General features: G+C 38.9%; 1 protein-coding gene across 1 annotated transcript in view; it reads left to right on the forward strand.

Moving 5' to 3' along the window:
• The window catches only part of edar (ectodysplasin A receptor), a 46374-nt gene that overhangs the window by 13061 nt on the left and 10617 nt on the right, over positions 1-22696 (forward strand). The window contains exons 2-7 of the mRNA XM_084421573.1: positions 75-153; positions 5609-5731; positions 13795-13976; positions 17061-17146; positions 20366-20449; positions 21681-21806. Coding sequence (XP_084277699.1) covers positions 85-153; positions 5609-5731; positions 13795-13976; positions 17061-17146; positions 20366-20449; positions 21681-21806 — 670 coding nt within the window. The 5' untranslated portion in view covers positions 75-84. The remainder of the gene's footprint in view (positions 1-74; positions 154-5608; positions 5732-13794; positions 13977-17060; positions 17147-20365; positions 20450-21680; positions 21807-22696) is intronic.

Genomic DNA, 22696 nt, shown 5'->3' on the forward strand with positions numbered 1-22696 from the left:
GCAGAATCTGTAGATACTAAGAAAGTGTTGGATTCCCACAGTTGATCAGTTTTCACGTCTTTCTCTCTCGGCAGACTCTCTCTCATGGTGGAAGACAGAAACATGGGCGGGAAAGGAGGACGGACACCATCATGTCTCCTGCCTCTTCTGCTGGTAAGTCCCATCAACCCCGCTAAATCGAGCCGAGACAACAACCCGTCCAAACGCGACTACAAAGGTGTCTTTGAGCGTCATGTTAATCTGTCTCCCTGCGCTCGCCCTCCTCCTCCACCGAATCCGTCTGGCTGCCTTCCCAGAACTTAATTTCCCTGCGCAGCGTCTTAATGATAGGCTTTTAATGCCCTTCCAAAGAGCTGTGAGATACTCAAACGACAGGTTAGCTGCAAGTGAGAGGAGATCTGTATAATCCCGCTTATTATGACTAAATCGGCCCTTAGTGTCAATTGAGCCTTTGTTGAAGGGGAAACTGCTGCCATTTCATAACATGTAGAGCGTTATATCTATAGAGCGTTATAGCATGAAACTAGCGTGCCGCTTCACCGCCCCGACATTCATTCAGCGACTATAGAGAGACTTCTAAAGCACCATGATGTCATGTCTAATGATCTAGAACAAGTCAACTCTGTACACAACCACACACATGTTTACAGCACAATGCACAAAATGAGGTGTTTTTGTCTTGGTTTCCAGTACAAATATCTACGAGAGAAAATCGTTATTTGCAACGCAGCGCTCTGAAGCGCTCTGTATGGTGAAAAGAGATGCACAAACTAACGCGGGGCTAGTTGTCACACACGTGGTTTAAAACTTGCCAGCATGACCAAACTTTACTAGTGTGTTTACTAGTTTACCATATCAACACTGTATAGAGAAAAATTTGTGCCTAAAATTAAAAATCTTTGGAAGATATCACTGAACATCTATTAGCCATCGCAAAAGTACATTTCTTAAGTTAATTTTTCATCTCTGTTTTTTTGTGTTTATTTAAAATTAGACAAATCTGATATTATTTTAATCTCCAATCTGTTATTTAACAGTTGAGATCGTTCTTTAATGCTGATCTAACCAGCAGAAACACTCGCCGGGTTTAAACCCTCGTTGCACAGGCGGGGCATGTTGTCACACTGCGTTACAATGAGCCGCTATTAGAACTATGATATTCTATTCTATACTTTTATGAATTCTATTGAGAAACCATGAGAAAAGGGTGAATAAAGACTGAGAGTCCATGTTCAGAAATTATTTATTATGAATATGTTTTGAACTATGCAGTATAGCTGTGTTTTACAGCGTGTTCGTTGTCAAACTCTTGGTTTATTTTTAGTTATTAAAAAATGCCATTATTTTACATGAAAAAGTTTTTTCATGTAAATTTTATTGACAAAATATTTTAGTTTGTCTTGTATATTTTATTTGATTAGACCAGATAACATTTTAATCTGTCATATCTGGTCATGTTACAATGAACCCACACCTATGGGGCATGTTGTCACAGTTCACTTCCATTCTTTCGCGGTAAACCAAGAAAAAATTATACGCCGTATTAATGAAACAAAACCACATAATTGTACTAGACGTGTGAACAAATAAATACTCTGAACCCTAAGTAGGTTTACACAGACTGAGAAAGTCTAAAAGCGTTAGGGTTGTGCCCCGCTCTCCTCTAATAAGCATGACTTGAGTTAGAAATGTGTTAAAAACATGCTTTTGATTAAAGGGGGTCGTATAATGCCCTTTTTGTACAAGCTAATATGATTCTTTAGGGTCTAAATTAAAAGTTTGTAATATACTTTAATTCAAAATTCTCATTAGTATTGTAAGAAAACACTAATTTTACCTGGTCAAAAACAGCTGTTTTCAGCATGCCGTTTAAGTGCATGTGTCTTTAAATGATAATGAGCTTTGCTCACCCCGCCCCTCTGTTCTGTGCGTACACCGTTTGTAACACAATAACACAATAACCATAACGCGTTGTTCATTATAAACGTGGGATTATGAATTATATTGAGAAAGTTGTACATAGAAAACATGCCGTAATGTACCCTGAGTGTAAACCTTAGCCGCATTCATCGTGAAGCGTGCAGCAAGCGATTTGCAAAGATTAATATAAAGATTAATATAAAGGTTAATAAAACGTTACACTCACTTCTTCTTCTGGAGGTGCAGCAGGAACACGAATAGTTGGTACCGATCCTTTTTTCAGGAGCAGCTTCTTAGCAAAACCAGCTTTATACTGACCCTCGTTTATAAAGCAGTCTGGTGAGAAATGATTCGCTCAAACATGAAAGCATTGACGTTGATCGTGGGGAATATTCCCTTCGAAAACACACTCAGCCACTGCGTCTTCAGCGGTTCGGATTTAGGAACATCAAAATGACTGTGTTCGTTATTACACCCAAGCACACCACAATCACTTAGACGCCATTCTGCTCATAGACAGTGCTCCAGCTATCAGCAATGACGCGCGGACTATGATTGACAGCTTGCTCACGAGCGAGGGCGGGTCTGTGTTGAAACGCTGCTGTCAATCAACAATCGTGGGAGGGGCGTCTGACCGTGTGACGTCACAAAATCGAACGGCTTGATTTGAGACGGGGGAAAACATATAAGAAGATTTAAAAAAAAACACTGGATGGATTTTTATCATTTTATGATGGTTGTGTACAGGCACTGCCAACACACATTTCAGTACAATCAACTTGTAAAAGTGCATGCACCATTATATGACCCCTTTAAACATGCAACCACTTCATCCATTACGCAGCGTGCAGGAGTGAACCACTGTTGATGATGCATGATTTGCCTGCATTTCTGATTGTGAGCAGATCTGCATTAAACTCATCCTGTGAACTGGAGCTAAACCACAAAGCATCTCATTGAGCCCGAGCCAATCAGCATCCAGCTCCGCCCACTCGGTGCATTCCTGCTCCAGTCGCAGCGTTTGGCAGCTCATCTGCCGTGATTCATCTGTGTGTCGATCTGTGTTGAGTTACAGCGGCCAAACGCTTCCCGTGTGCTAATTCACAGCTGGAAAACAACAGCAGACGAGGCAGCGAGAGTGTTGAAACGCCTGTGAGGGTGACGAAGCCAAAATCCACAAACAACAAACTTGTTGTTTCACCTCGATTCACATCGGGTTACTTCATCCAGGGAACGTAATTTATGTTTGGGGAAATGAAACCGGAGGAGGACGGAGGAGAGCGACGCGCCTGACTCTATTATTTGGTTTGGAAGCGCGATACGCTTGTCACTGATGTAACTAGATCACAGACTTCTTGTGGCAGCTGTTGTTGGTCCCATTAGTTGAGGTTTGTTAATGAGTTAACTAATAATGAGCACTACAGAATACACTAATAGCCAGAGTCTGGGAGACTGCATGGCCTTTAAAAACTTTAAAAACTACTTCAAACTTATTTTAACGATCATGGTCTAAAGCTCACGGCTCAAGTTCACTTAGTGCGTGTCCGCTTAGTGCGTGTCCGCTTAGTGGGCTAGTTTAACAACGGGAAAAATGGTCGGTGCTCCCGGCGCTGGTCTAAAAGGGTCGTCTCTATTCTCTTAATGAGAAATGGGTGTGTTTTGTCTATTCTCTTATTGAGTAATGGGTGTGTTTTGTCTATTCTCTTAATGAGGAATGGGTGTGTTTTGTCTATTCTCTTAATGAGGAATGGGTGTGTTTTGTCTATTCTCTTAATGAGGAATGGGTGTGTTTTGTCTATTCTCTTAATGAGGAATGGGTGTGTTTTGTCTATTCTCTTAATGAGGAATGGGTGTGTTTTGTCTATTCTCTTAATGAGGAATGGGTGTGTTTTGGGCGTAACATGAAATAAATGAATCAGAGTCTCTACTACGGGACAAGCCGGATTCCACCATATCTTTATGTACACAATATCATTTTTTTTACATTGTAATCCTTTTTTTTTTTTTTTTATTGGCTAGTTTGTGTGCTGCTGTGTGTGTAATAAGCAGTGTGTGTGTGTGTGTGTGTGTGTGTGTGTGTGTGTGTGTGTGTGTGTGTGTAATAAGCAGTGTGTGTGTGTGTGTGTGTGTGTGTAATAAGCAGAGTGTGTGTAATAAGCAGAGTGTGTGTGTGTATGTATAAGCAGAATGTGTGTGTAATAAGCAGAGTGTGTGTGTGTGTGTGTGTGTGTGTGTGTGTAATAAGCAGAGTGTGTGTGTGTAATAATATGAGTGTGTGTGTGTGTGTAGTAAGCAGTATGTGTGTGTGTAATAAGCTGAGTGTGTGTGTAATAAGCAGAGTGTGTGTGTGTGTGTGTGTGTGTGTAATAAGCAGAGTGTGTGTGTGTGTGTGTGTGTGTGTGTGTGTGTGTGTGTGTGTAATAAGCAGAGTGTGTGTAATAAGCAGTGTGTGTGTGTAATAAGCAGAGTGTGTGTAATAAGCAGTGTGTGTGTGTGTGTGTGTGTGTGTGTGTAATAAGCAGTGTGTGTAATAAGCAGTGTGTGTGTGTGTAATAAGCAGAGTGTGTGTAATAAGCAGTGTGTGTGTGTGTGTGTGTGTGTGTGTGTGTGTGTAATAAGCAGAGTGTGTGTAATAAGCAGTGTGTGTGTGTGTGTGTGTGTGTGTGTGTGTGTGTGTGTGTGTGTGTAATAAGCAGAGTGTGTGTAATAAGCAGTGTGTGTGTGTGTGTGTGTGTGTGTAATAAGCAGAGTGTGTGTAATAAGCAGTGTGTGTGTGTGTGTGTGTGTGTGTGTGTGTGTGTGTGTGTGTGTGTAATAAGCAGAGTGTGTGTAATAAGCAGTGTGTGTGTGTGTGTGTGTGTGTGTGTGTGTGTGTGTGTAATAAGCAGTGTGTGTGTGTGTGTGTGTGTAATAAGCAGAGTGTGTGTGTAATAAGCAGAGTGTGTGTGTAATAAGCAGTGTGTGTGTGTGTGTGTGTGTAATAAGCAGAGTGTGTGTGTAATAAGCAGAGTGTGTGTGTAATAAGCAGTGTGTGTGTGTGTGTGTGTGTGTAATAAGCAGAGTGTGTGTGTAATAAGCAGAGTGTGTGTGTAATAAGCAGTGTGTGTGTGTGTGTGTGTGTAATAAGCAGAGTGTGTGTGTAATAAGCAGAGTGTGTGTGTAATAAGCAGTGTGTGTGTGTGTGTGTGTAATAAGCAGAGTGTATGTGCGTTGTGGACCCGCCTAAAGGCGCACATTATTAACGCTCTCTTTAAATAACAAAAAAACATTGTGCCACTGACTCTAGAGCAGGTTTCAGTTGTTCTCAGTCTATTTCTGTCCTCAAAACAGCATCGCTCCAGCAATGCGCCCGAACACACACTCGTTCTCAGACCAGCAGCGCACAGGCGCACAGATGCGGGCAAATGCATTTGCTAATTCAACACCGTGGCGCAGGACGTGAAAATAAGCACAAAAACACTTGTGTCGCGAGTGTGTGATAGGGCCCTAAAACTACTTCAAACTTAAAATCTTCAAACTTTAGGATTTCTCAAGTCGATCTGTTCATAATTCATCACAGCAGTCATTCAGTCCGCAGCTTATGTTAGTGTACTAGTTCAAGATATTAAAATCAGTCTGCATTTAATTTCCCCAAACTCTTGAGTTGCATTGTTTGCTGATATAATAAATGTGTGTGTGTTGTTCGCAGGTGTCCAGCATGTCGTTTGTGAGAGCCGAGTACGCGAGTTGTGGAGAAAATGAGTTTTACAATCACACAGTCAGCAGTTGCCAACCCTGCCCACAATGCCAACCGGGACAAGAGCCCTACATGGTGAGAAACACACGTCCACAGAAAAACATCCGCACTCACACACAACTGGATTTAATCTCATCCCAGAAATGATCTTTCCCAGGGAATGCATGCGCCGATAAATTGTACACCTTCAATGCAATGTAAGTCGCTTTGGATAAAAGCATTTGGCAAATGCATAAATGTTCATGTTTGAAGGATCTTCGTGCAGCTCAACAACAGATCATAGTGACCAGGACTGTCAAACTCCAAAAGAAACACCTTATAAACATCATAACTCTGTCATAACAAACCAGACACAACACCAGACAAATCAATCAAAGATCACAGCCAATCAGAGAATCTCTCTGCAAACACACTGCACTCATAACCAAATAGATAAGTGCATAATCATATTCATTAATATAATAATATTACACCATTTTAACATTATTAAAAACTAGTGCTGTCAAACGATTAAAATATATAATCGCGATTAATCGCATTAATGTACTAGTTAACTCGCAATTAATCGCACATTTTGATCTATTCTAAATGTCCCTTGATTTCTTTTTGTCACATTATTTTTTTCTCATTTTAATGCTCTTATCAACATGGAAAAGTGGATCGGCTTGCTTTGTGCAGATGCTTTTTTATTGAAAACAACACTGGCATATACAGTAGTGTTCAACTTCACACTAACATTCTCACTCGGAGCAAATAAAATCCAGTGGTGTTTCAGACTGGACGTGCTGCGATGATCGCTCCGTTCACAACGACAGAACACACAGATCACTTTAGTCTTGTCAAGGGAACCATTTGGCAACTTTTTAAAAGTAAACTTTCCATTCAGAATCTTATTGGCATCCATTTCGGCGTCTCGCGCTCGCCATCCACTCCAAACGTAACGTTAGCCTACGACTCTTTGGCCGGCTCGCAAGTCCAAACAAGTGTGTGCAGCGTGCCTGTCGTTTTGTTTCTGGTCTAGCTAGATCCGGTGTGGTGGTGTAGTTTTTCTAACGTTACTAGTTGTTGAAACAGCATGTGAAAAAAACGACAAAGTTTGCTAGGCCAAAAAGAACATTAATCTCGCGATAAAAAAATTTACGCCGTTAAAATGGGTTTGTGTTAACGCCGTTAATAACGCGTTTAACTGACAGCACTGTTAAAAACACATACTGAGTGACTGCAAAAATCTTTATCATAGAATACTCTTGTTTTTTTTTCCTTTATTTTCAAGATCTGAGGTAAATTATCCATTGCCGCTCTCATTGCAGCTGTAAACGGTGTTCAAACTCGCATTAAATTCTTTTAACACACATAATCAGTACCTGAGATTATCATTCTCATATTTTGTCCAGAAATAGAAACAGTTTCAAATAGAATCACATAATGTGACCCTGGACCACAAAACCAGTCACATGGGTCAATTTTTGGACATTGAGATTTATACATCATCTTAAAGTTGAATAAATAAGCTTTCCATTGATGTATGGTTTGTTAGGATAGGGCAATATTTGGTCGAGATGCAACTATTGAAAATCTGGAATCTGAGGGTGCAAAAAAATCCAAACATTGAGAAAATCTCCTTTAAAGTTGTTCATTTATGTTCACGATTGTGCTGCATTCACTCACACAAATACATGTTTTATATATTTACGGTAGGAAATTTACTAAATATCTTCATGGAACATGATCTTTACTTAATATCCTAATGATTTTTGGCATAAAAGAAAAATGGATAATTTTGACCCATACACTGTATTGTTGGCTATTGCCACAGATATACCCGTGCGACTCGAGACTGGTGACGTGATCCAGGGTCACATATAGTCACGTTTAGCAGCTGATCAGGACAAAAACTTTGATTAACATCGAAAAGGTACACTAGCGTTCAAAAGTTCGGGGTTGATACGATTTTTTATGTTTATATTTGATCAAAAATAAGATTTTTTTTTTTTAAATATTGTTACAATTTAATATAACTGAATGTACATGTACACAAAACTATGTGAATATGTTTTAAATATTGACTTAAAATAGCTGTTTTTCAACATTGATAATAATCATAAATGTTTTTTGAGCATTAAATCATCATATTAGAGTGATTTCTGAAGGATCATGTGACACTGAAGACTGGAGTAATGATGCTGAAAATTCAGCTTTGATCACAGGAATAAATTACACTTTACTGTATATTCACATAGAAAACAGCTGATTTACATTATAATAATATTACACAATTTCACTATTTTTACTGTATTTATGATCCAATAAATGCAGCCATGGTGAGCATAAGAAAACAACTCAACAAAAACATTTTAAAAATCCACTTTTATTTACCTTTTATCACGTCGTGTCTGGTTAGGATACGGTGTTACAGTAGTTCATGAGTCTCAGTGCACATATTTAAATCAGATGAGATCAGAAGACTTTGACGCATATATGAACTACTGTTATGATACTTTAATGGTGCTTTTTTAGACAGAAAAGAAAGCGACGTGAGACTCAGTAATGACCCGATGATAGAGGTGAAGTGTTGCTTTAAGAGCGGATGGTGTTTCTCGAGGCCACCCAGACCGCAGCGGCGTCACATGACACTTCAAAAGATCTCCAGTGTTTAAAGAGACAGGTCTCAGCACTTTGAACAGCCGCAGGTTTGTCTCCAACACAAACCTCGTCCAAATCTGAGGACATTTTCACTGCTGGTTAAAGTTAAACATGGTAAACGGAGATGAGAATACTGCACTCTTTGTGGAAGATCAAAACAGTATTTCAGAAACAAATATGGAAGGTACACTGCAAAAATCATGTTCTTCCTCAGTGTTTTTGTCTTATTTTTCCAGTGCAAATATCTAAATATTCTTAAGTAAAGATATAAAAGAAGCAAAATGGCTGAAGATAAATCAAAATACATTTACTAGAGAAGCATATTAAGTCTTGTTTTCTTCAAAATGTATCAAAAATGAAGTGAGTTTATGCTGAAAACAAGAAAAAATATCTACCAATGTGGTCCAAAAAAAAAAAAAAAAAAAAAAACTTAATTCAAAAGGGAAAACAAGATTATATTTCTGACCCCATTAGCAGATGTGTGTTTTTTTTAGCAAAAACTAAATTTTTCAGAAAACAAGACTTAAAATGCTTCTCCAGTAAATGTATCCTGATTTAAAGAATGATTAGATATTTGTTCTGGAAAACAAGACAAAAAAAAAATGAGTCTGAAAATCATTTTTCCATCAGAATCGTTCTTGTTTCTGGAAGCACATGAAAAATAAAGCATATTCCAGCTAAAATATGCACCACAACTATTACACAAATAAGTGTATTTTTGCATAATTATACCTCAGTGATATTTTTTTTTTGGAGTGGCACTGAAAATTACACGTACAATGATCCTGGCATCGTCTTTCTCACTTCTACTTTCGCTAACAACACCTTCAGCCTGTAATTAAAATGAGCTGTGATCTAAATCAAACTGTCTTTGATTTGATGCTCAGAAACATGTTTTTAAAGCACATGAAACGGATCTCTCGAGGCAGCAGCTTTCAGAGAGAGATCCTGCTGTAAATCATGACGGAAAGAGGAGCTTCAAAGTTCCAGTGTTGAAATCCTAGAAGAGTTGAGAAGCGCTTGAGAGCGGCAGACCTCGGGACTCCAGGGGGCGATAGAGTGTCCGAATGTGTCTTTAATGAGTCAATATTACTGTATTACAGGGATCACAAGGATTCATTCATCCACTGCTTTTCATTGTCTCTCTACTTGTATTCTGCACAATGAAAATTAAGTTGAATTTAATCTCATTTATTGATAATGCCCACACTCTTAAAAACCCAAAGAATTTTTTTTTTCAGTGATCAAGAAAAGGATGAGGCTTGCGGTGGAATTGATACGGTAAAACCAAAGCCATTGTTTCTGTTCGTATCACAAGAGCTGAAACTCAGATATGATAATGGCCGTTTGGTTTCAGACACAATCCGACCAATCACAACAGACTGGGCCATCTGACCAATCAGAGCAGAGTAGACCAATCACAACAGACTGGGTCATCCGACCAATCAGAGCAGAGTAGACCAATCACAACAGACTGGGTCATCCGACCAATCAGAGCAGAGTAGACCAATCACAACAGACTGGGCCATCTGACCAATCAGAGCAGAGTAGACCAATCACAACAGACTGGGTCATCTGACCAATCAGAGCAGAGTAGACCAATCACAACAGACTGAGCCATCTGACCAATCAGAGCAGAGTAGACCAATCACAACAGACTGGGCTATCTGACCAATCAGAGCAGAGTAGGCTCTCAAAGGCGGGGTTTAGAGAGACTGAATCTTTGAACAAACCGTTTCAGACACTGTGAGAAAAGAGCTGATTCTGCAATGTATATTATGAGAAAATATCACAGGAATAAATTACACTTTACAATATATTCACATAGAAATCATTTATTTTAAATTGTAATAATATAAAAAATAAAATATTTTTGATCACTTGGTGAGCAGAAGAGACTTCTTTCGAAAACATTAAACAATCTTACCGACCCCAAAACTTTTGAAGAGAAGTGTTAAAAACTGAATCATGCTCTGACTTATATGATGCAATTAATGTCAAACACGTAAAACACACACAAAGAGCCCAAGCTTATTTTAATAACACATTTTACACACGCCACTAGTTTGAGTTTCGCTTTAAATAAATGCGTTTAGGCTTGCCATTTATAAACACTTTTTCATTATACTATAATTTATGTGTAACATTTTACAATAAGGTCTCATTATTTAACATTAGCTCATGCATTAACTAATGCATTGTTCCTTGTTCATTACAGTATTTATCAATCTTTGTTAATATTAGATAATAAAACAGTTCAACAGTTCATTGTTAGATCGTGTCAACTAATGAACCTTATTGTAAAGCGTTACCGATTTACAGTTCAATTCAATGGCTCGCTTGTGGAGCGAGTGGAAAACACACGTTTAAAGTGTTTATAATGTTTGGAAATATTTTTAGTTTTTTGTCAGTAGTTTACATTATTTCTGAATGTAATAATAAAATATCACTTATACACTGATGCCACTTAAATGGGTTTTTTTTGTTGTTGTTGATGTTGTTTTCTCAACAATGCAATTTTTGTCCCGGTGCGAATTATTTCCCGGGAAAAATACGGAACTGAAAAAAATTAATCATTTAAAAACTATTACAACAGTAAAAGGCACTGCATTCCTGAACAATTCAATAACGCTGGAGCCCTCGGGACAAAGATGATCTCGATTCAGTCGGAGGAGATAAAAGACCGCGTGTGTGTGTGTGTGTGTGTGTGTGTGTGTGTGTGTGTGTGTGTGTGTGTGTGTGTGTGTGTGTGTGTTCTTTCAAAAGTCAATAAACTGGAGCGAATGCATGTTGGGGGTAAATGTCAGGGCTTTTCAATAAGTCTTAAACCGGAGCAGATGTCGAGTACCAACATCTCAATCTCTTTTATCTTTGCTTTTCTCTTCATAATCGATACTGGAGGCCAAAAGAACAAAGAGCTTCACCTCTGCCCACCAAAGACGCATCATCCACTCATTACGCTAATTAAGAGCTCAGCGCTCCAGCACTGACGAGAACATTTACAAATGACAAGAAAATAATAGTAAAGCTGGAGCGGCCTCGGGAGACGTTCAGACGAAGCTTTCATCAGAGTCCTGACAGCTCCGCTTCAAAAGAAATATAAGATTTGAAGCATATTACATGGAGGAGTTGCAAAAGAATGATGTTCTTCCTCAGTATTATTGTTTGTTTTGTCCATTTGTTCTTGTTTTAGACATAAACTCACTTAATGTTGATCCATTTTTCAGTAAATAAGGCTTAACGGTAACACTTTACAATAAGGTGCATTAACTAACATTGAGCAATACATTTGTTACTGTATTTATTAATCTTTGTTAATGTCTGTTAATATAAATACAGCTGTTCATTGTTTGTTCATGTTAGTTCACAGCGCATTAACTAAATTTGAACAAATACAACCTTTGATTTTAATAACGTATTAGTAAATGTTGAAATTAATATTAACTAAGATTAATAAATGCTGTAGAATTATTGTTCAGTCTTAGTTCATGTTAACTAATGAACCTTATTGTAAAGTGTTAATATCTTCAGTAATGTTGCTTCTCCAGTAAATTTATCCTGATTTAAGAAGGTTTAGATATTTGCGCTGGATCGTGAAGGAAAAGTGTGTGTGTGTGTGTGTGTGTGTGTGTGTGTGTGTGTGTGTGTGTGTGTGTGTGTGTGTGTGTGTGTGTGTGTGTGTGTGTGTGTGTGTGTCACATGTTTTGGTCCCTGCATCATCATTCCCAGATTTCCATCTCTGTGATTTCAGAGTTTCCATCGCTGCACTATTATTCTAGCATGTGCAATATAATCAGAATAAAGATTGAGTGGATTTTGGATCTGGATTATGAAATGCGATGATATGTAAAGCAGAACGTCTCCAGATCTAATATGAATGCGGTCGGAGCCGAACGCTCCGCACTCGCGGGTGGGATGTTTCATCATCCGTGTTTTTCATTACACTACAGGCGCAGGAGAGTTGGCAGGTCGAGTCTTTAGCGGTGAATATTTACTGATTAAAACCAACTGGGTTTTTAGTGAAGTGCAATGACTCTTTCTGAAGGTCACGTCAGTTACAGCGTCACAGATCAAGTCAGCTTTACTTCTACAGCGCTTTATACAGAATCAATGATGCAAACTTCATCAAATATGAGACCAATTCTGCCGTAAATACGCTCAAAAAAGTGTCGTTTCAGATCAATGTGGATAAATAGTGTCAAAAATATGTTCTAATAACATTTTGTTAATGTTCATATGTGACCCTGGATCACGTCACCAGTCTCGAGTCGCACGGGTATATCTGTGGCAATAGCCAACAATACAGTGTATGGGTCAAAATTATCCATTTTTCTTTTATGCCAAAAATCATTAGGATATTAAGTAAAGATCATGTTCCATGAAGATATTTAGTAAATTTCCTACCGTAAATATATAAAACATGTATTTTTGTGAGTGAATGCAGCACAATCGTGAACATAAATGAACAACTTTAAAGGAGATTTTCTCAATGTTTGGATTTTTTTGCACCCTCAGATTCCAGATTTTCAATAGTTATATCTCGAGCAAATATTGTCCTATCCTAACAAACCATACATCAATGGAAAGATTATTTATTCAGCTTTAAGATGATGTATAAATCTCAATTTCAAAAAATTGACCCATGTGACTGGTTTTGTGCTCCACATATTAAGTTATGAAAGACGTTCTCTGAATGTTCAAAACGTAAATGTTTTAAAAATGTTTTTTTCTTGGTTAGACGAACATTCCAAAATGGAACGTTCCATTTTGCAAACATTATTGGAATGTTACATTTGAATGTTCTTTGAACATTCCGAAACAAGTAGTAACATTTAAAAAAAATAAAGATAAGCATCTAAATAAAACCTTCCAGAGAACATTATTAAAGACCAGATAACTCTGAGAGAACCTCGTTCTGAGAACATTCCCTGTAAACTGGAATAATTCAGCTCTATTCCGTTCAGTTTTGTTCTCGGTTCAGTTAAATCAGTAATATTACTGAATATTAAGGGCCAGATTTACTAACAGCTCGCAGCACACACACTCTTTAAACGTTAAAAACTACTGTCAGGATTTACTAAAGACACACGGTGAAGAATTAGAGCGAGAACAGGGTTATTTATTGCGGCTGATATTATTGTTATTATACTATTATATTATATTATATCGCAATATTTATGTGAGGAGAGGATTTGATGAATCATGCGAGTTTGCTCTCGTCAGTTTACTGGTATTTACCACCCAATAAAAGCCTGTCTTAAACCAGACGCTAATTAGATTGTGTTGGTCATTATGGAAGTGATCCGGCTGCGTCTGTTCTTTAATTTGAGCAGAACTTTACACTCCCGTCGGCACTTTTATGGGATTTCGCTCTGTTTAGTAGATCTGGCCCTTCATGTCTTTTAAACCCCTGTAGTGACACAGATCAGGCCTGCGGATCTTCACGCATGAGTTCTGCTGATTTGATCAGGTGTGTGTGTGTGTGTGTGTTTCAGAGCTGTGGTTACGGCACGAAGGACGACGAGTATTCCTGCGTGGTGTGTCCGGCTGGGAAGTTCTCCAAAGGGAAGTATGAGATCTGCCGTCGGCACAAAGACTGCGACTCGCTGTACCGGGCCACGGTGCTGACCACGGGCACGCTGGAGAGCGACGCGGAGTGCGGACCGTGTTTACCGGGGTAAGAGACATCGAGAGGGAATAGAGTGTGTTCGACTACTTCAGTGGCGTTGGTTCCAGAAGTGTTTTTTACATTCATTTCTTCCATAGGGATTTCAGGAAAGTCTAAAGCGTTACAAGCCTTGAGCCGAACTAATCACAACATTACAAACTCTGATGTGAAGCAATAAAGTATTTGAAAATCACACACACGCTCATTTACACACACGCTCACTCACACACACACTCACTCACACACACACGCTCACACACACACATTCACTCACACACACACACTCACTCACACACACACACACACACACACACGCTCATTTACACACACGCTCACTCACACACACACACACGCTCATTTACACACACGCTCACTCACACACACACACACACACTCACTCACACACACGTTCACACACACACGCTCACACACACACACATTCACTCACACACACTCACTCACGCTCGCTCACTCACACACACACACACGCTCATTTACACACACGCTCACTCACACACACATGCTCATTTACACACACACACGCGCACTCATACACACACACACTCACTCACACACACACACACACTCACACACGTTCACACACATGGTCACTCACACACACTCACACTCAAGCTCATTTACACACATTCACTTACACACACACACTCACTCACACACACAAGTTCACACACACGCACACACACACACACACACTCACTCACACACACACACACACACACACACACACACTCACAAACTCACTCACACACACACACACACTCAAGCTCATTTACATACACTCACTCACACACACAAGTTCACTCACACACTCACTCACATACACAAGTTCACTCACGCACACACTCTCACGCTCACAAACACACACACGCTCTCACACACGCTCCCACACACACACACACGCTCACAAACACACACACACACACACACGCTCTCACACACGCTCCCACACACACACACGCTCACAAACACTCACACACGCTCACTCACACACACTCACTCACACACGCTCACTCACACACGCTCACACACACACACGCTCACACACACACACACTCACACACATGTGACGGCCTCACGCTGCTGTAGCCACTTAAAATGGAAGGTCTGGTTTCAATTGGCTTCAATGTAAATATACAAAGTGCAGCTTTTTAAAAGCACATTATTGAGTGTGTTTAACAGACTCTGTAGGACGCCTCAGGAAGTCTCGCCGGCTCTGTTTTCTGGGACGTAAAGTCTGATAGTGGGACATTTCCTTTGAGATTGTCCCGCATGATGGCTTTGATCAGAGTGTGTGCTGGTCTGAATCTGAAGGCCATTGATGTGTGTTTCGTGTCTGAGGGCATCAGTGGCGTCTCGGCTCACTTCAGATAAGATGAGAGTTCGAGAACTAATCTAATCGAGAACTCAGTTGTGTTGTTTTCTCTTTTCTGTCAGTTGTTCTCAGACTCATCTAGTCTTTACATATTAAATGCATATGTGAATAAACTCCAGTTATTGAAAGTATTCCTGTGAGGTCAGACGCATGTGATGCTATTCATTAGTTGCTCTCGTTTATCGGCTTCAATATTAAAGGCATATTCATGCAAACCCGTATGACTTTCTCTGAAGAATGTTGGTAACAGTTTCGGTCCCCATTCACTTCCATTATATGGACTAAAAATACAGTGGAAGTCAATGGGAACCAAAACTGTTTGTACGGGTTTGATAACTCAATAACTGAAGACAGAATGAGGATTTCTGGGTGGACTGTCCCTTTAAGATCATTCACCTTTTTTTAACTTTTAGTCACTTCATGTTTTTAATGAAAAACACATCCTTAAATAGATGTTTATTTATAGGTCATTTAATTATTAACTGATATGTTCCACATAATAAAACTAGTCAATCATATTGTTGCTCTTTAGTGAAGTGATTGGCTCTACATCTGTGATTGACGTCCACATCTCTGTTCTCGTATATCAATATCTCGTAATGTTAAAGCTGCTCATTAATGTGTTTTGGATGTTCAGATTCTTTCTGGTGTCTCAGTTTAATGTTCAGAGTCTCTAGAAGTGAGTCACTGGTGGTTAGAAATCTCTATTTTATTTATATAGAATAAGGGCCCTATCTCGCACCCAGCGCAATTGACTTTGTACAGGGACGCATGTATCATTCCTATTTTGCACCCGACGCACAGCGGACTTTTCCCTCCACAGACGCACGTCGGTAAACTAGGGAATGAACTTGCGCTCCCGGGGGCGGTTCAGCGAGAAGAGGAGGCGTGTTCCGGCGCAAACATCCCTGGTGCTATTTTGCAGTTTCAGAAAACAATTCCGCCACTCAGAAACCTAGTCTAAAGTCAGTGGCGCGTTATTCAGATGCTATTTTAAGGGCGCATGCTTGGCTATAATGTAGCGTGTGCACAACGTGCATACACTTTGATTCTCTACTCTACACAGACGCAGCAGTTCACATTTTTGCAAACAATACATAATTACAAGGAAAAATATTACCGCATGAGGGAAATCACTGTGGTGTCCATGAAGATGTGAAAAAATAGGCATAAATCTAGCTTACACATTTACCCAAATTATTATACACCTGTTTAACCGAAGCTAATTTGGGTGTGTTTCTCCATCCCCAATGTCACTTCTCTGTGTTTTACGGCCCTGACGAGAACGTCGGTCTCCTCGGCTGTGAACCGCTCCTGGCAAATCCGCCGTTATAATAGCAATCCGCCATGGAACAAGCGCGCCTGCTCTTAAAGGGAATGTGAGATGATGCTCTGATTGGTTTATTTCACGTTACGCCCAAACCACACCTATGAGTGATGTAGCGACTTCAGACCAACACATTTTAGATCCGCCCACAAAGTTATTTACTTTACATGTTTGATACTTGCGTTTCAGATTGTTAAATAGGGCCCTCTATCTATCTATCTATCTATCTATCTATCTGTCTGTCTGAATAACTCTTGTGTATTGTAATGTGCTACAGTGATGAACGTGTCCTGCCTAAACCTTACACTAATTCTGTGTTTCTTTAGAAACGAACAGCAGTTTATCGAGTTCATATAAACCTCTTCTCCTTCAGGTACTACATACTGGAAAACCGGCCTCGAAACATCTACGGCATGGTGTGTCATTCCTGTCAAAACGCTCCACGCAACATCAAGGAGTGTGAGTGTCCTTCATCATTATTCATCATCTCCATCTGTCTCCTGTATGCATAAACACAGAATTAACTCTTACATTCCTCACTGTAAAAAATGCTTTTCTTACTTAGTATTTTTGTCTTGTTTCCAGTCCAAATATCTAAAAAATCTTAAATCAAGATGCATTTACTAGATGAGTAAAATGCTATAAGATATTATGTCCTGTTTTCCGGGGGAATGAATCAAAATTAAGTGAGTTGATGCTTAAATGAAAAATATTTAAATTAACATTATTTTTCTTACCCCACTGGCAGATAATTTAGCTTTTTCCCCTGGAAAACAGGACATAATCTCTTGTGTCATCATTAGTAAATGCATCTTGATTTAAGAAATGTTTAATATTTGGACTGGAAACAAAAATACTAAGTAAGAAAAGCATTTTTTGTTTGCAGTGCTGCTCTGGTTTGCTGTACACAGAATACTAAACCCAAACCAAACCGAACCAAAAACCAGAGTTCCCAGAGTTCCTTTAATGAAACAAATATCAGGTCATCAATAAAGAGTCCGCCTGGAGTCCATCAGCGAGCGCGTTTGCGGTGCATGAATATTTTTAAGATTTATTTTCCTTCTCTTGGCCTTGGTTTAGTGTTTGGCAGATCGTTCATAACATGGTTGACTCACTGATTAACAGCGCATACCTGAAGCAGTGAGTGAATGGAACAAACCGCAGGCGCGCAGTGACAGAAGCGCTCGCGACCCGCGCAGAACACTCAGATTTAAGGCCGTTTAATCCGCTAAAACATTACAGAAAGTAGCAGCGAGTATTTTTCATTGCTGAATTAGTGCAGTAAATAATGACGTCTGGTTTCCATTCTAGGTTTTGGGGGTTTTGATTTTATTTAGGATAAAAAGTCATCGTTTGCGGAAGAGAGGGAACAAATTAACTCCAGGTTTCACCGACGGAGAGAGAGCCAGGCTTTTTATTGTTTTGTTTTGCTAATTTCTTTTCTTTTTTTTATATATATCGCAGTTTGTTCTCCACCAGATTTCGGCCTTGTTGCACTGCGAGTCTGTGATGTGTCCTTCAGAAAAGGAGGAAAACTGAACGAAACCTTATTGTAAAGTGATGCAATTAATGTAAACAAATAATCATCCTGCATATCTAAACATTCTTACATTACAAGACAAATATTTGTGAACGGAGTAAGAAAAAGAATCTTGTTTTCCCTTTGAATTACGTTTATTTTTATGACCCCATTGGCAGATATTTTATTCTTGTTTTAATCTTAAACTTGCTTAATTGTAATGATTTGGAATATCTTCAGTCATTTTGCTTCTCCAGTAAATGTCTTGATTTAAGAATGTTTCGATATTTGTGCTGGAAAACAAGACAGAAACACTGAGGAAGAACATCATTTATTGCAGTGCATTAACTAATAACTGTTGTTTTTAAAGATGCATTAGTAAACGTTGAGATTAACATTAACTATAAGGTTAATAAATGCTGTAGAAGTGTTGTTCATTGTTAGTTCATGTTAACTAACTCATTTTAAAAATGTAAAGTATTGTAAAGTGTTACCAATATTTGTAAGATATCAAATGCACTGTAAAAATAAATATATATATTGCTCTGATTAGTTATCACAACTTAAACTTTAACATAAGAATGAGCAATGATGTGTTGTTTCAACTTAAAGTGTTTGGCTTGACTTAAAATGTTAAGTTTAGTTAACTTCAGTTTAGTTTAGTTGGATATTTCAACAGATTTTAAGTCATGCACAAACACTTTAAGTTGAAACAACACATTATCAGTTTTTTTGCATACACAGTGTGTAAATGTGAGAGCTGAAACACGTCTGCGCCGGTCCTGGGGTTTTTGCTGCCTTTTTAATTGTTTTCTATATTGTGTGGTGACGGAAATTAAGTAGGTGGAAATGATATTTAATTAAAAAAAGGTAACAAACGGGCCTTTTAAAGCTCTGAAACTATGCAGAGAGTCGCTCGGGTGAAGACATGCTCACACTCGCCGGGTAATCTGCAAATTATGCTCGCCCGCAGCGCAGGTTGTGTCCAATAATTAAGAGTTTTGAGGAAATAAAAAGATTATTAACTTGCTGCTGCTTGCTTTGCACATGAGTGAGACTCATGCGTTCTCCGTCCACCAGCGGACCTCACACACGCCGACATGTGATTCCAATAAAAGCGCATAAAGTCTCTGTTAGCGTCGCATGTTTTGCTGTTCTCAGTCGCCGGTCACGTATAATGCGATCGAGCTGAAACCGTCTGATCATGTGCATTTAAAAAGACGAGATGGGCTTTATTTAACGATGTTGTTGAGTGATGTTTCTCCTGTGACATCAGATTTATAATGTATTCTAATGAACAGCCCTAGAGCCGTAATAATGAGCGAGTCAGACCTCAGCTCTCTGCCAAATGACTGATCGGGTTTCAGCGAACGGCATTTATTTCATTTACAATGTGTTTGACACTCTCAATGAGAAAGAAATAAGCAAAGACGTCAAACGTACGAGAACTTTGACAAATTGTGCTGTTCGTGTGGGAGCTGTTTGCTTTTCAGATCAGCTGGTCGTAATTAAATCAATACTTCGAGCGACTCGTGGAGCTGGAGAAAGTAGATTAAAACACTTTTGAAGAGGCAGATTTGAGACCATTAAGACTGTTAGTGTGCCATATTTAATGTTGGATTGTTATACAGTAAATGTCATGCTGAATCAAATTAGACTCTATCCACTTAAAGTGAAGAAAAATGTCATTTTCAACCATAGTAAAGAATGTCGTCACATCATGAAGAATTCGTCCTGAAAGATTTTACTGACTGAAATGAAAGCCATGCTCTATATTTCTTAACATTGTCGCTTAAATGATGGTTAATGAGTGTTTTTGGTTAAAAAAAAAATTAAACACATCCGACTCTTTGACAACCGATCCTGTCTTCATTGATGCTTACTAGAACAAAATGGCCGACATTTAAATCTCTTAATAAAACTAAACAAAACTAAAAGACATTTAAATCTATACTAGAAAAAAAGGTGATATTTAAACCGAACAACATTTAAATCCTTCTCTATGCTAAAGCACTAAGGCATTATAGACGTAACAGTAAAGCTGCTTTTGAAAGCTTGTGTCTTTTCTCTGACACCTCTAGATCAGGAGCGCCTCTGCTGCTGACTCTTTATCTAACGAATGTGATGTTATTAAACCAGTAACTCTTGTTGTTTTAAAGGCCTGCGATCCACACCACCATCATCAGGTCAAGCTCCCAGTGTGTCGTCCAGCAGCACCACTGTATTCCAGCAGCCGGAGAAAGGTAAAGGCATGCTGGGAAATTACTGATCACATGATCTCCGATGACATGGGTCGATCTGTTTTATATAAATGTAGCAGATTTAGTCGATTATGATTTGACTTTTCTAACTTTAGTTAGTGTGTAATGTTGCTGTTTGAGCATAAACAACATCTGCAAAGTTACAACGCTCAAAGTTCAAAGCAAAGGGAGATATTTGCTTTTACAGAAATTGCTTTTTAAGGACTACAACAAACGGCTGGTAGAGACTACACCACATTCCTCCTGGGTTAGTGACATCACCAACCCTAGAATTTACATAAACCCCACCCCCTGAACGCGATTTATAGATTATCATAACAGAATATGCTAATCAATGACTAGAAGATAACTACACATCAGCTACATAAATTCACCAACTAACCATTCAGAAATGTTGTATTCTACGTTTTCACTTCTTCTTGAGTCTCTCCATCTTTGTCTCCGCCCCCTGTGCCGGGAGCAGCAGCTCATTTGCATTTAAAGGGACAGACACAAAAACTGTGCGTTTTTGCTCACCCTCAAAAAGTGACGACTTTAACATGCTATATAAAAATATCTGTGGGGTATTTTGAGCTAAAACTTCACACACACACTCTGGGGACATCAGACACTTATTTTACATCTTGTGAAAAGGGTATTATACCACCCCTTTAAAATCACTGTAACATACAGCCTAATTGCTTTAAAGGTGCAGTGTGTGATTTTTAGCGGCATCTAGTGGTGATGTTGTGAATTGCACCCAACAGAAGTTACGATGGCTGACAGGAAAATATATCGTCGTCTGAGACAGCAGAGAGTAGCCAGTTAAGCAATGAGGTTTCTTTACAAAGACAAATGAAGAAATTATGTCCACTTAATTATTCAGTAAAACGATATGTTATTGTGAATATTATTGTAACTTGTTCATCATTGTGTCAGTGTTTTATTCGCTGACTTTAGCTAGCTTCTTTGCACGAAGAACAACATAGTGATGAACCATCAGATGTCTAGATAGAAATGGCTCATTCTAAGGTAATAAAAACGTAACGGTTCATTATGTAAGGTCTTTATACACCACTGAAAACATAGTTATGTATATGATATTGCATGTCAACAGATCCTCCTAATATTGCACAATGCACCTTTAATAAAGCAGCTGCAACATTCAGTATTAATAATAATATCAGATTAAACAATAATTTAGAACTACATCGAATCTTTTACTGTGTTCCAGATCCAACAGGACAAGGTCATCTCGCAACGGCCCTCATCATCGCAATGTCCACCATCTTCATCATGGCGATCGCTATAGTGATGATCATAATGTTCTACATCCTGAAGGCCAAACCCAGCGGACAAGGTTAGATCGCTTAACTCAATCATACAGTTCATCCAGTGCAGAGTTAAGTGCGTTAACTGAAATAATGTTATTTTACTAAATTACTAAAATCTCTTTTTACCTTTGTAATATCGACTGACAACCACGTGATGAATCAAAGTTGCAATAAACATTAATTTAACAACATATGTATAATAAAACCTTAATGGACATAACTGATGAGAAGAAAGTTATTTCAATGAAAACAATCAAATGTGACCTGTGCATTTAACAATATTTTACTGTAAAATTACATGAAATGTCCCATTAGATCTAATGCAGTTTTTCACTTTATACAGTATAGTGAGGGAGCATAGCGTTAACTAATTATCAGTCTTTTAAATTATGATTATTATTACAGTGTAAAATGTGGCTTTTCAAAACATTTGCTTTGCTTTAAAGCAGCTTCAGGGTAATAAACGTGTGAGAAACAAATATGAGGCAAATTAAAGCTCTAAAAGGACAATTCAACTATTGTGACAAAACAAGATGTCATTATTTAGTAGTGCGTTTCTCCTCTCGAATCCATCATGAATCTGTGTGTGAGCGTTTGTGTGAGTGTGAGTGAGCGTGTGTGTGTGTGTGTGTGTGTGTGTGTGTGTGTGAGCGTGTTTGTGTGTGTGTGAGCAAGCATCTGTGAGTGAGCATGTGTGTACATGTGAGAGTGTGTGTGAGTATGTGTGTACATGTGAGAGTGTGTGTGAGTGTGCATGTGTGTAAGCATGTGTGTGTGTGTGTGTGTGTGTGTGTGTGTGTGTGTGTGTGTGTGTGTGTGTGTGAGTGCGAGTGAGTGAGCGTGTTTGTGTGTGTGTGAGCAAGCATCTGTGAGTGAGCATGTGTGTACATGTGAGAGTGTGTGTGAGTATGTGTGT

This window comes from Rutilus rutilus, assembly GCF_951802725.1.
Source record: "Rutilus rutilus genome assembly, chromosome: 10".
Lineage (NCBI taxonomy): Eukaryota > Metazoa > Chordata > Actinopteri > Cypriniformes > Leuciscidae > Rutilus > Rutilus rutilus.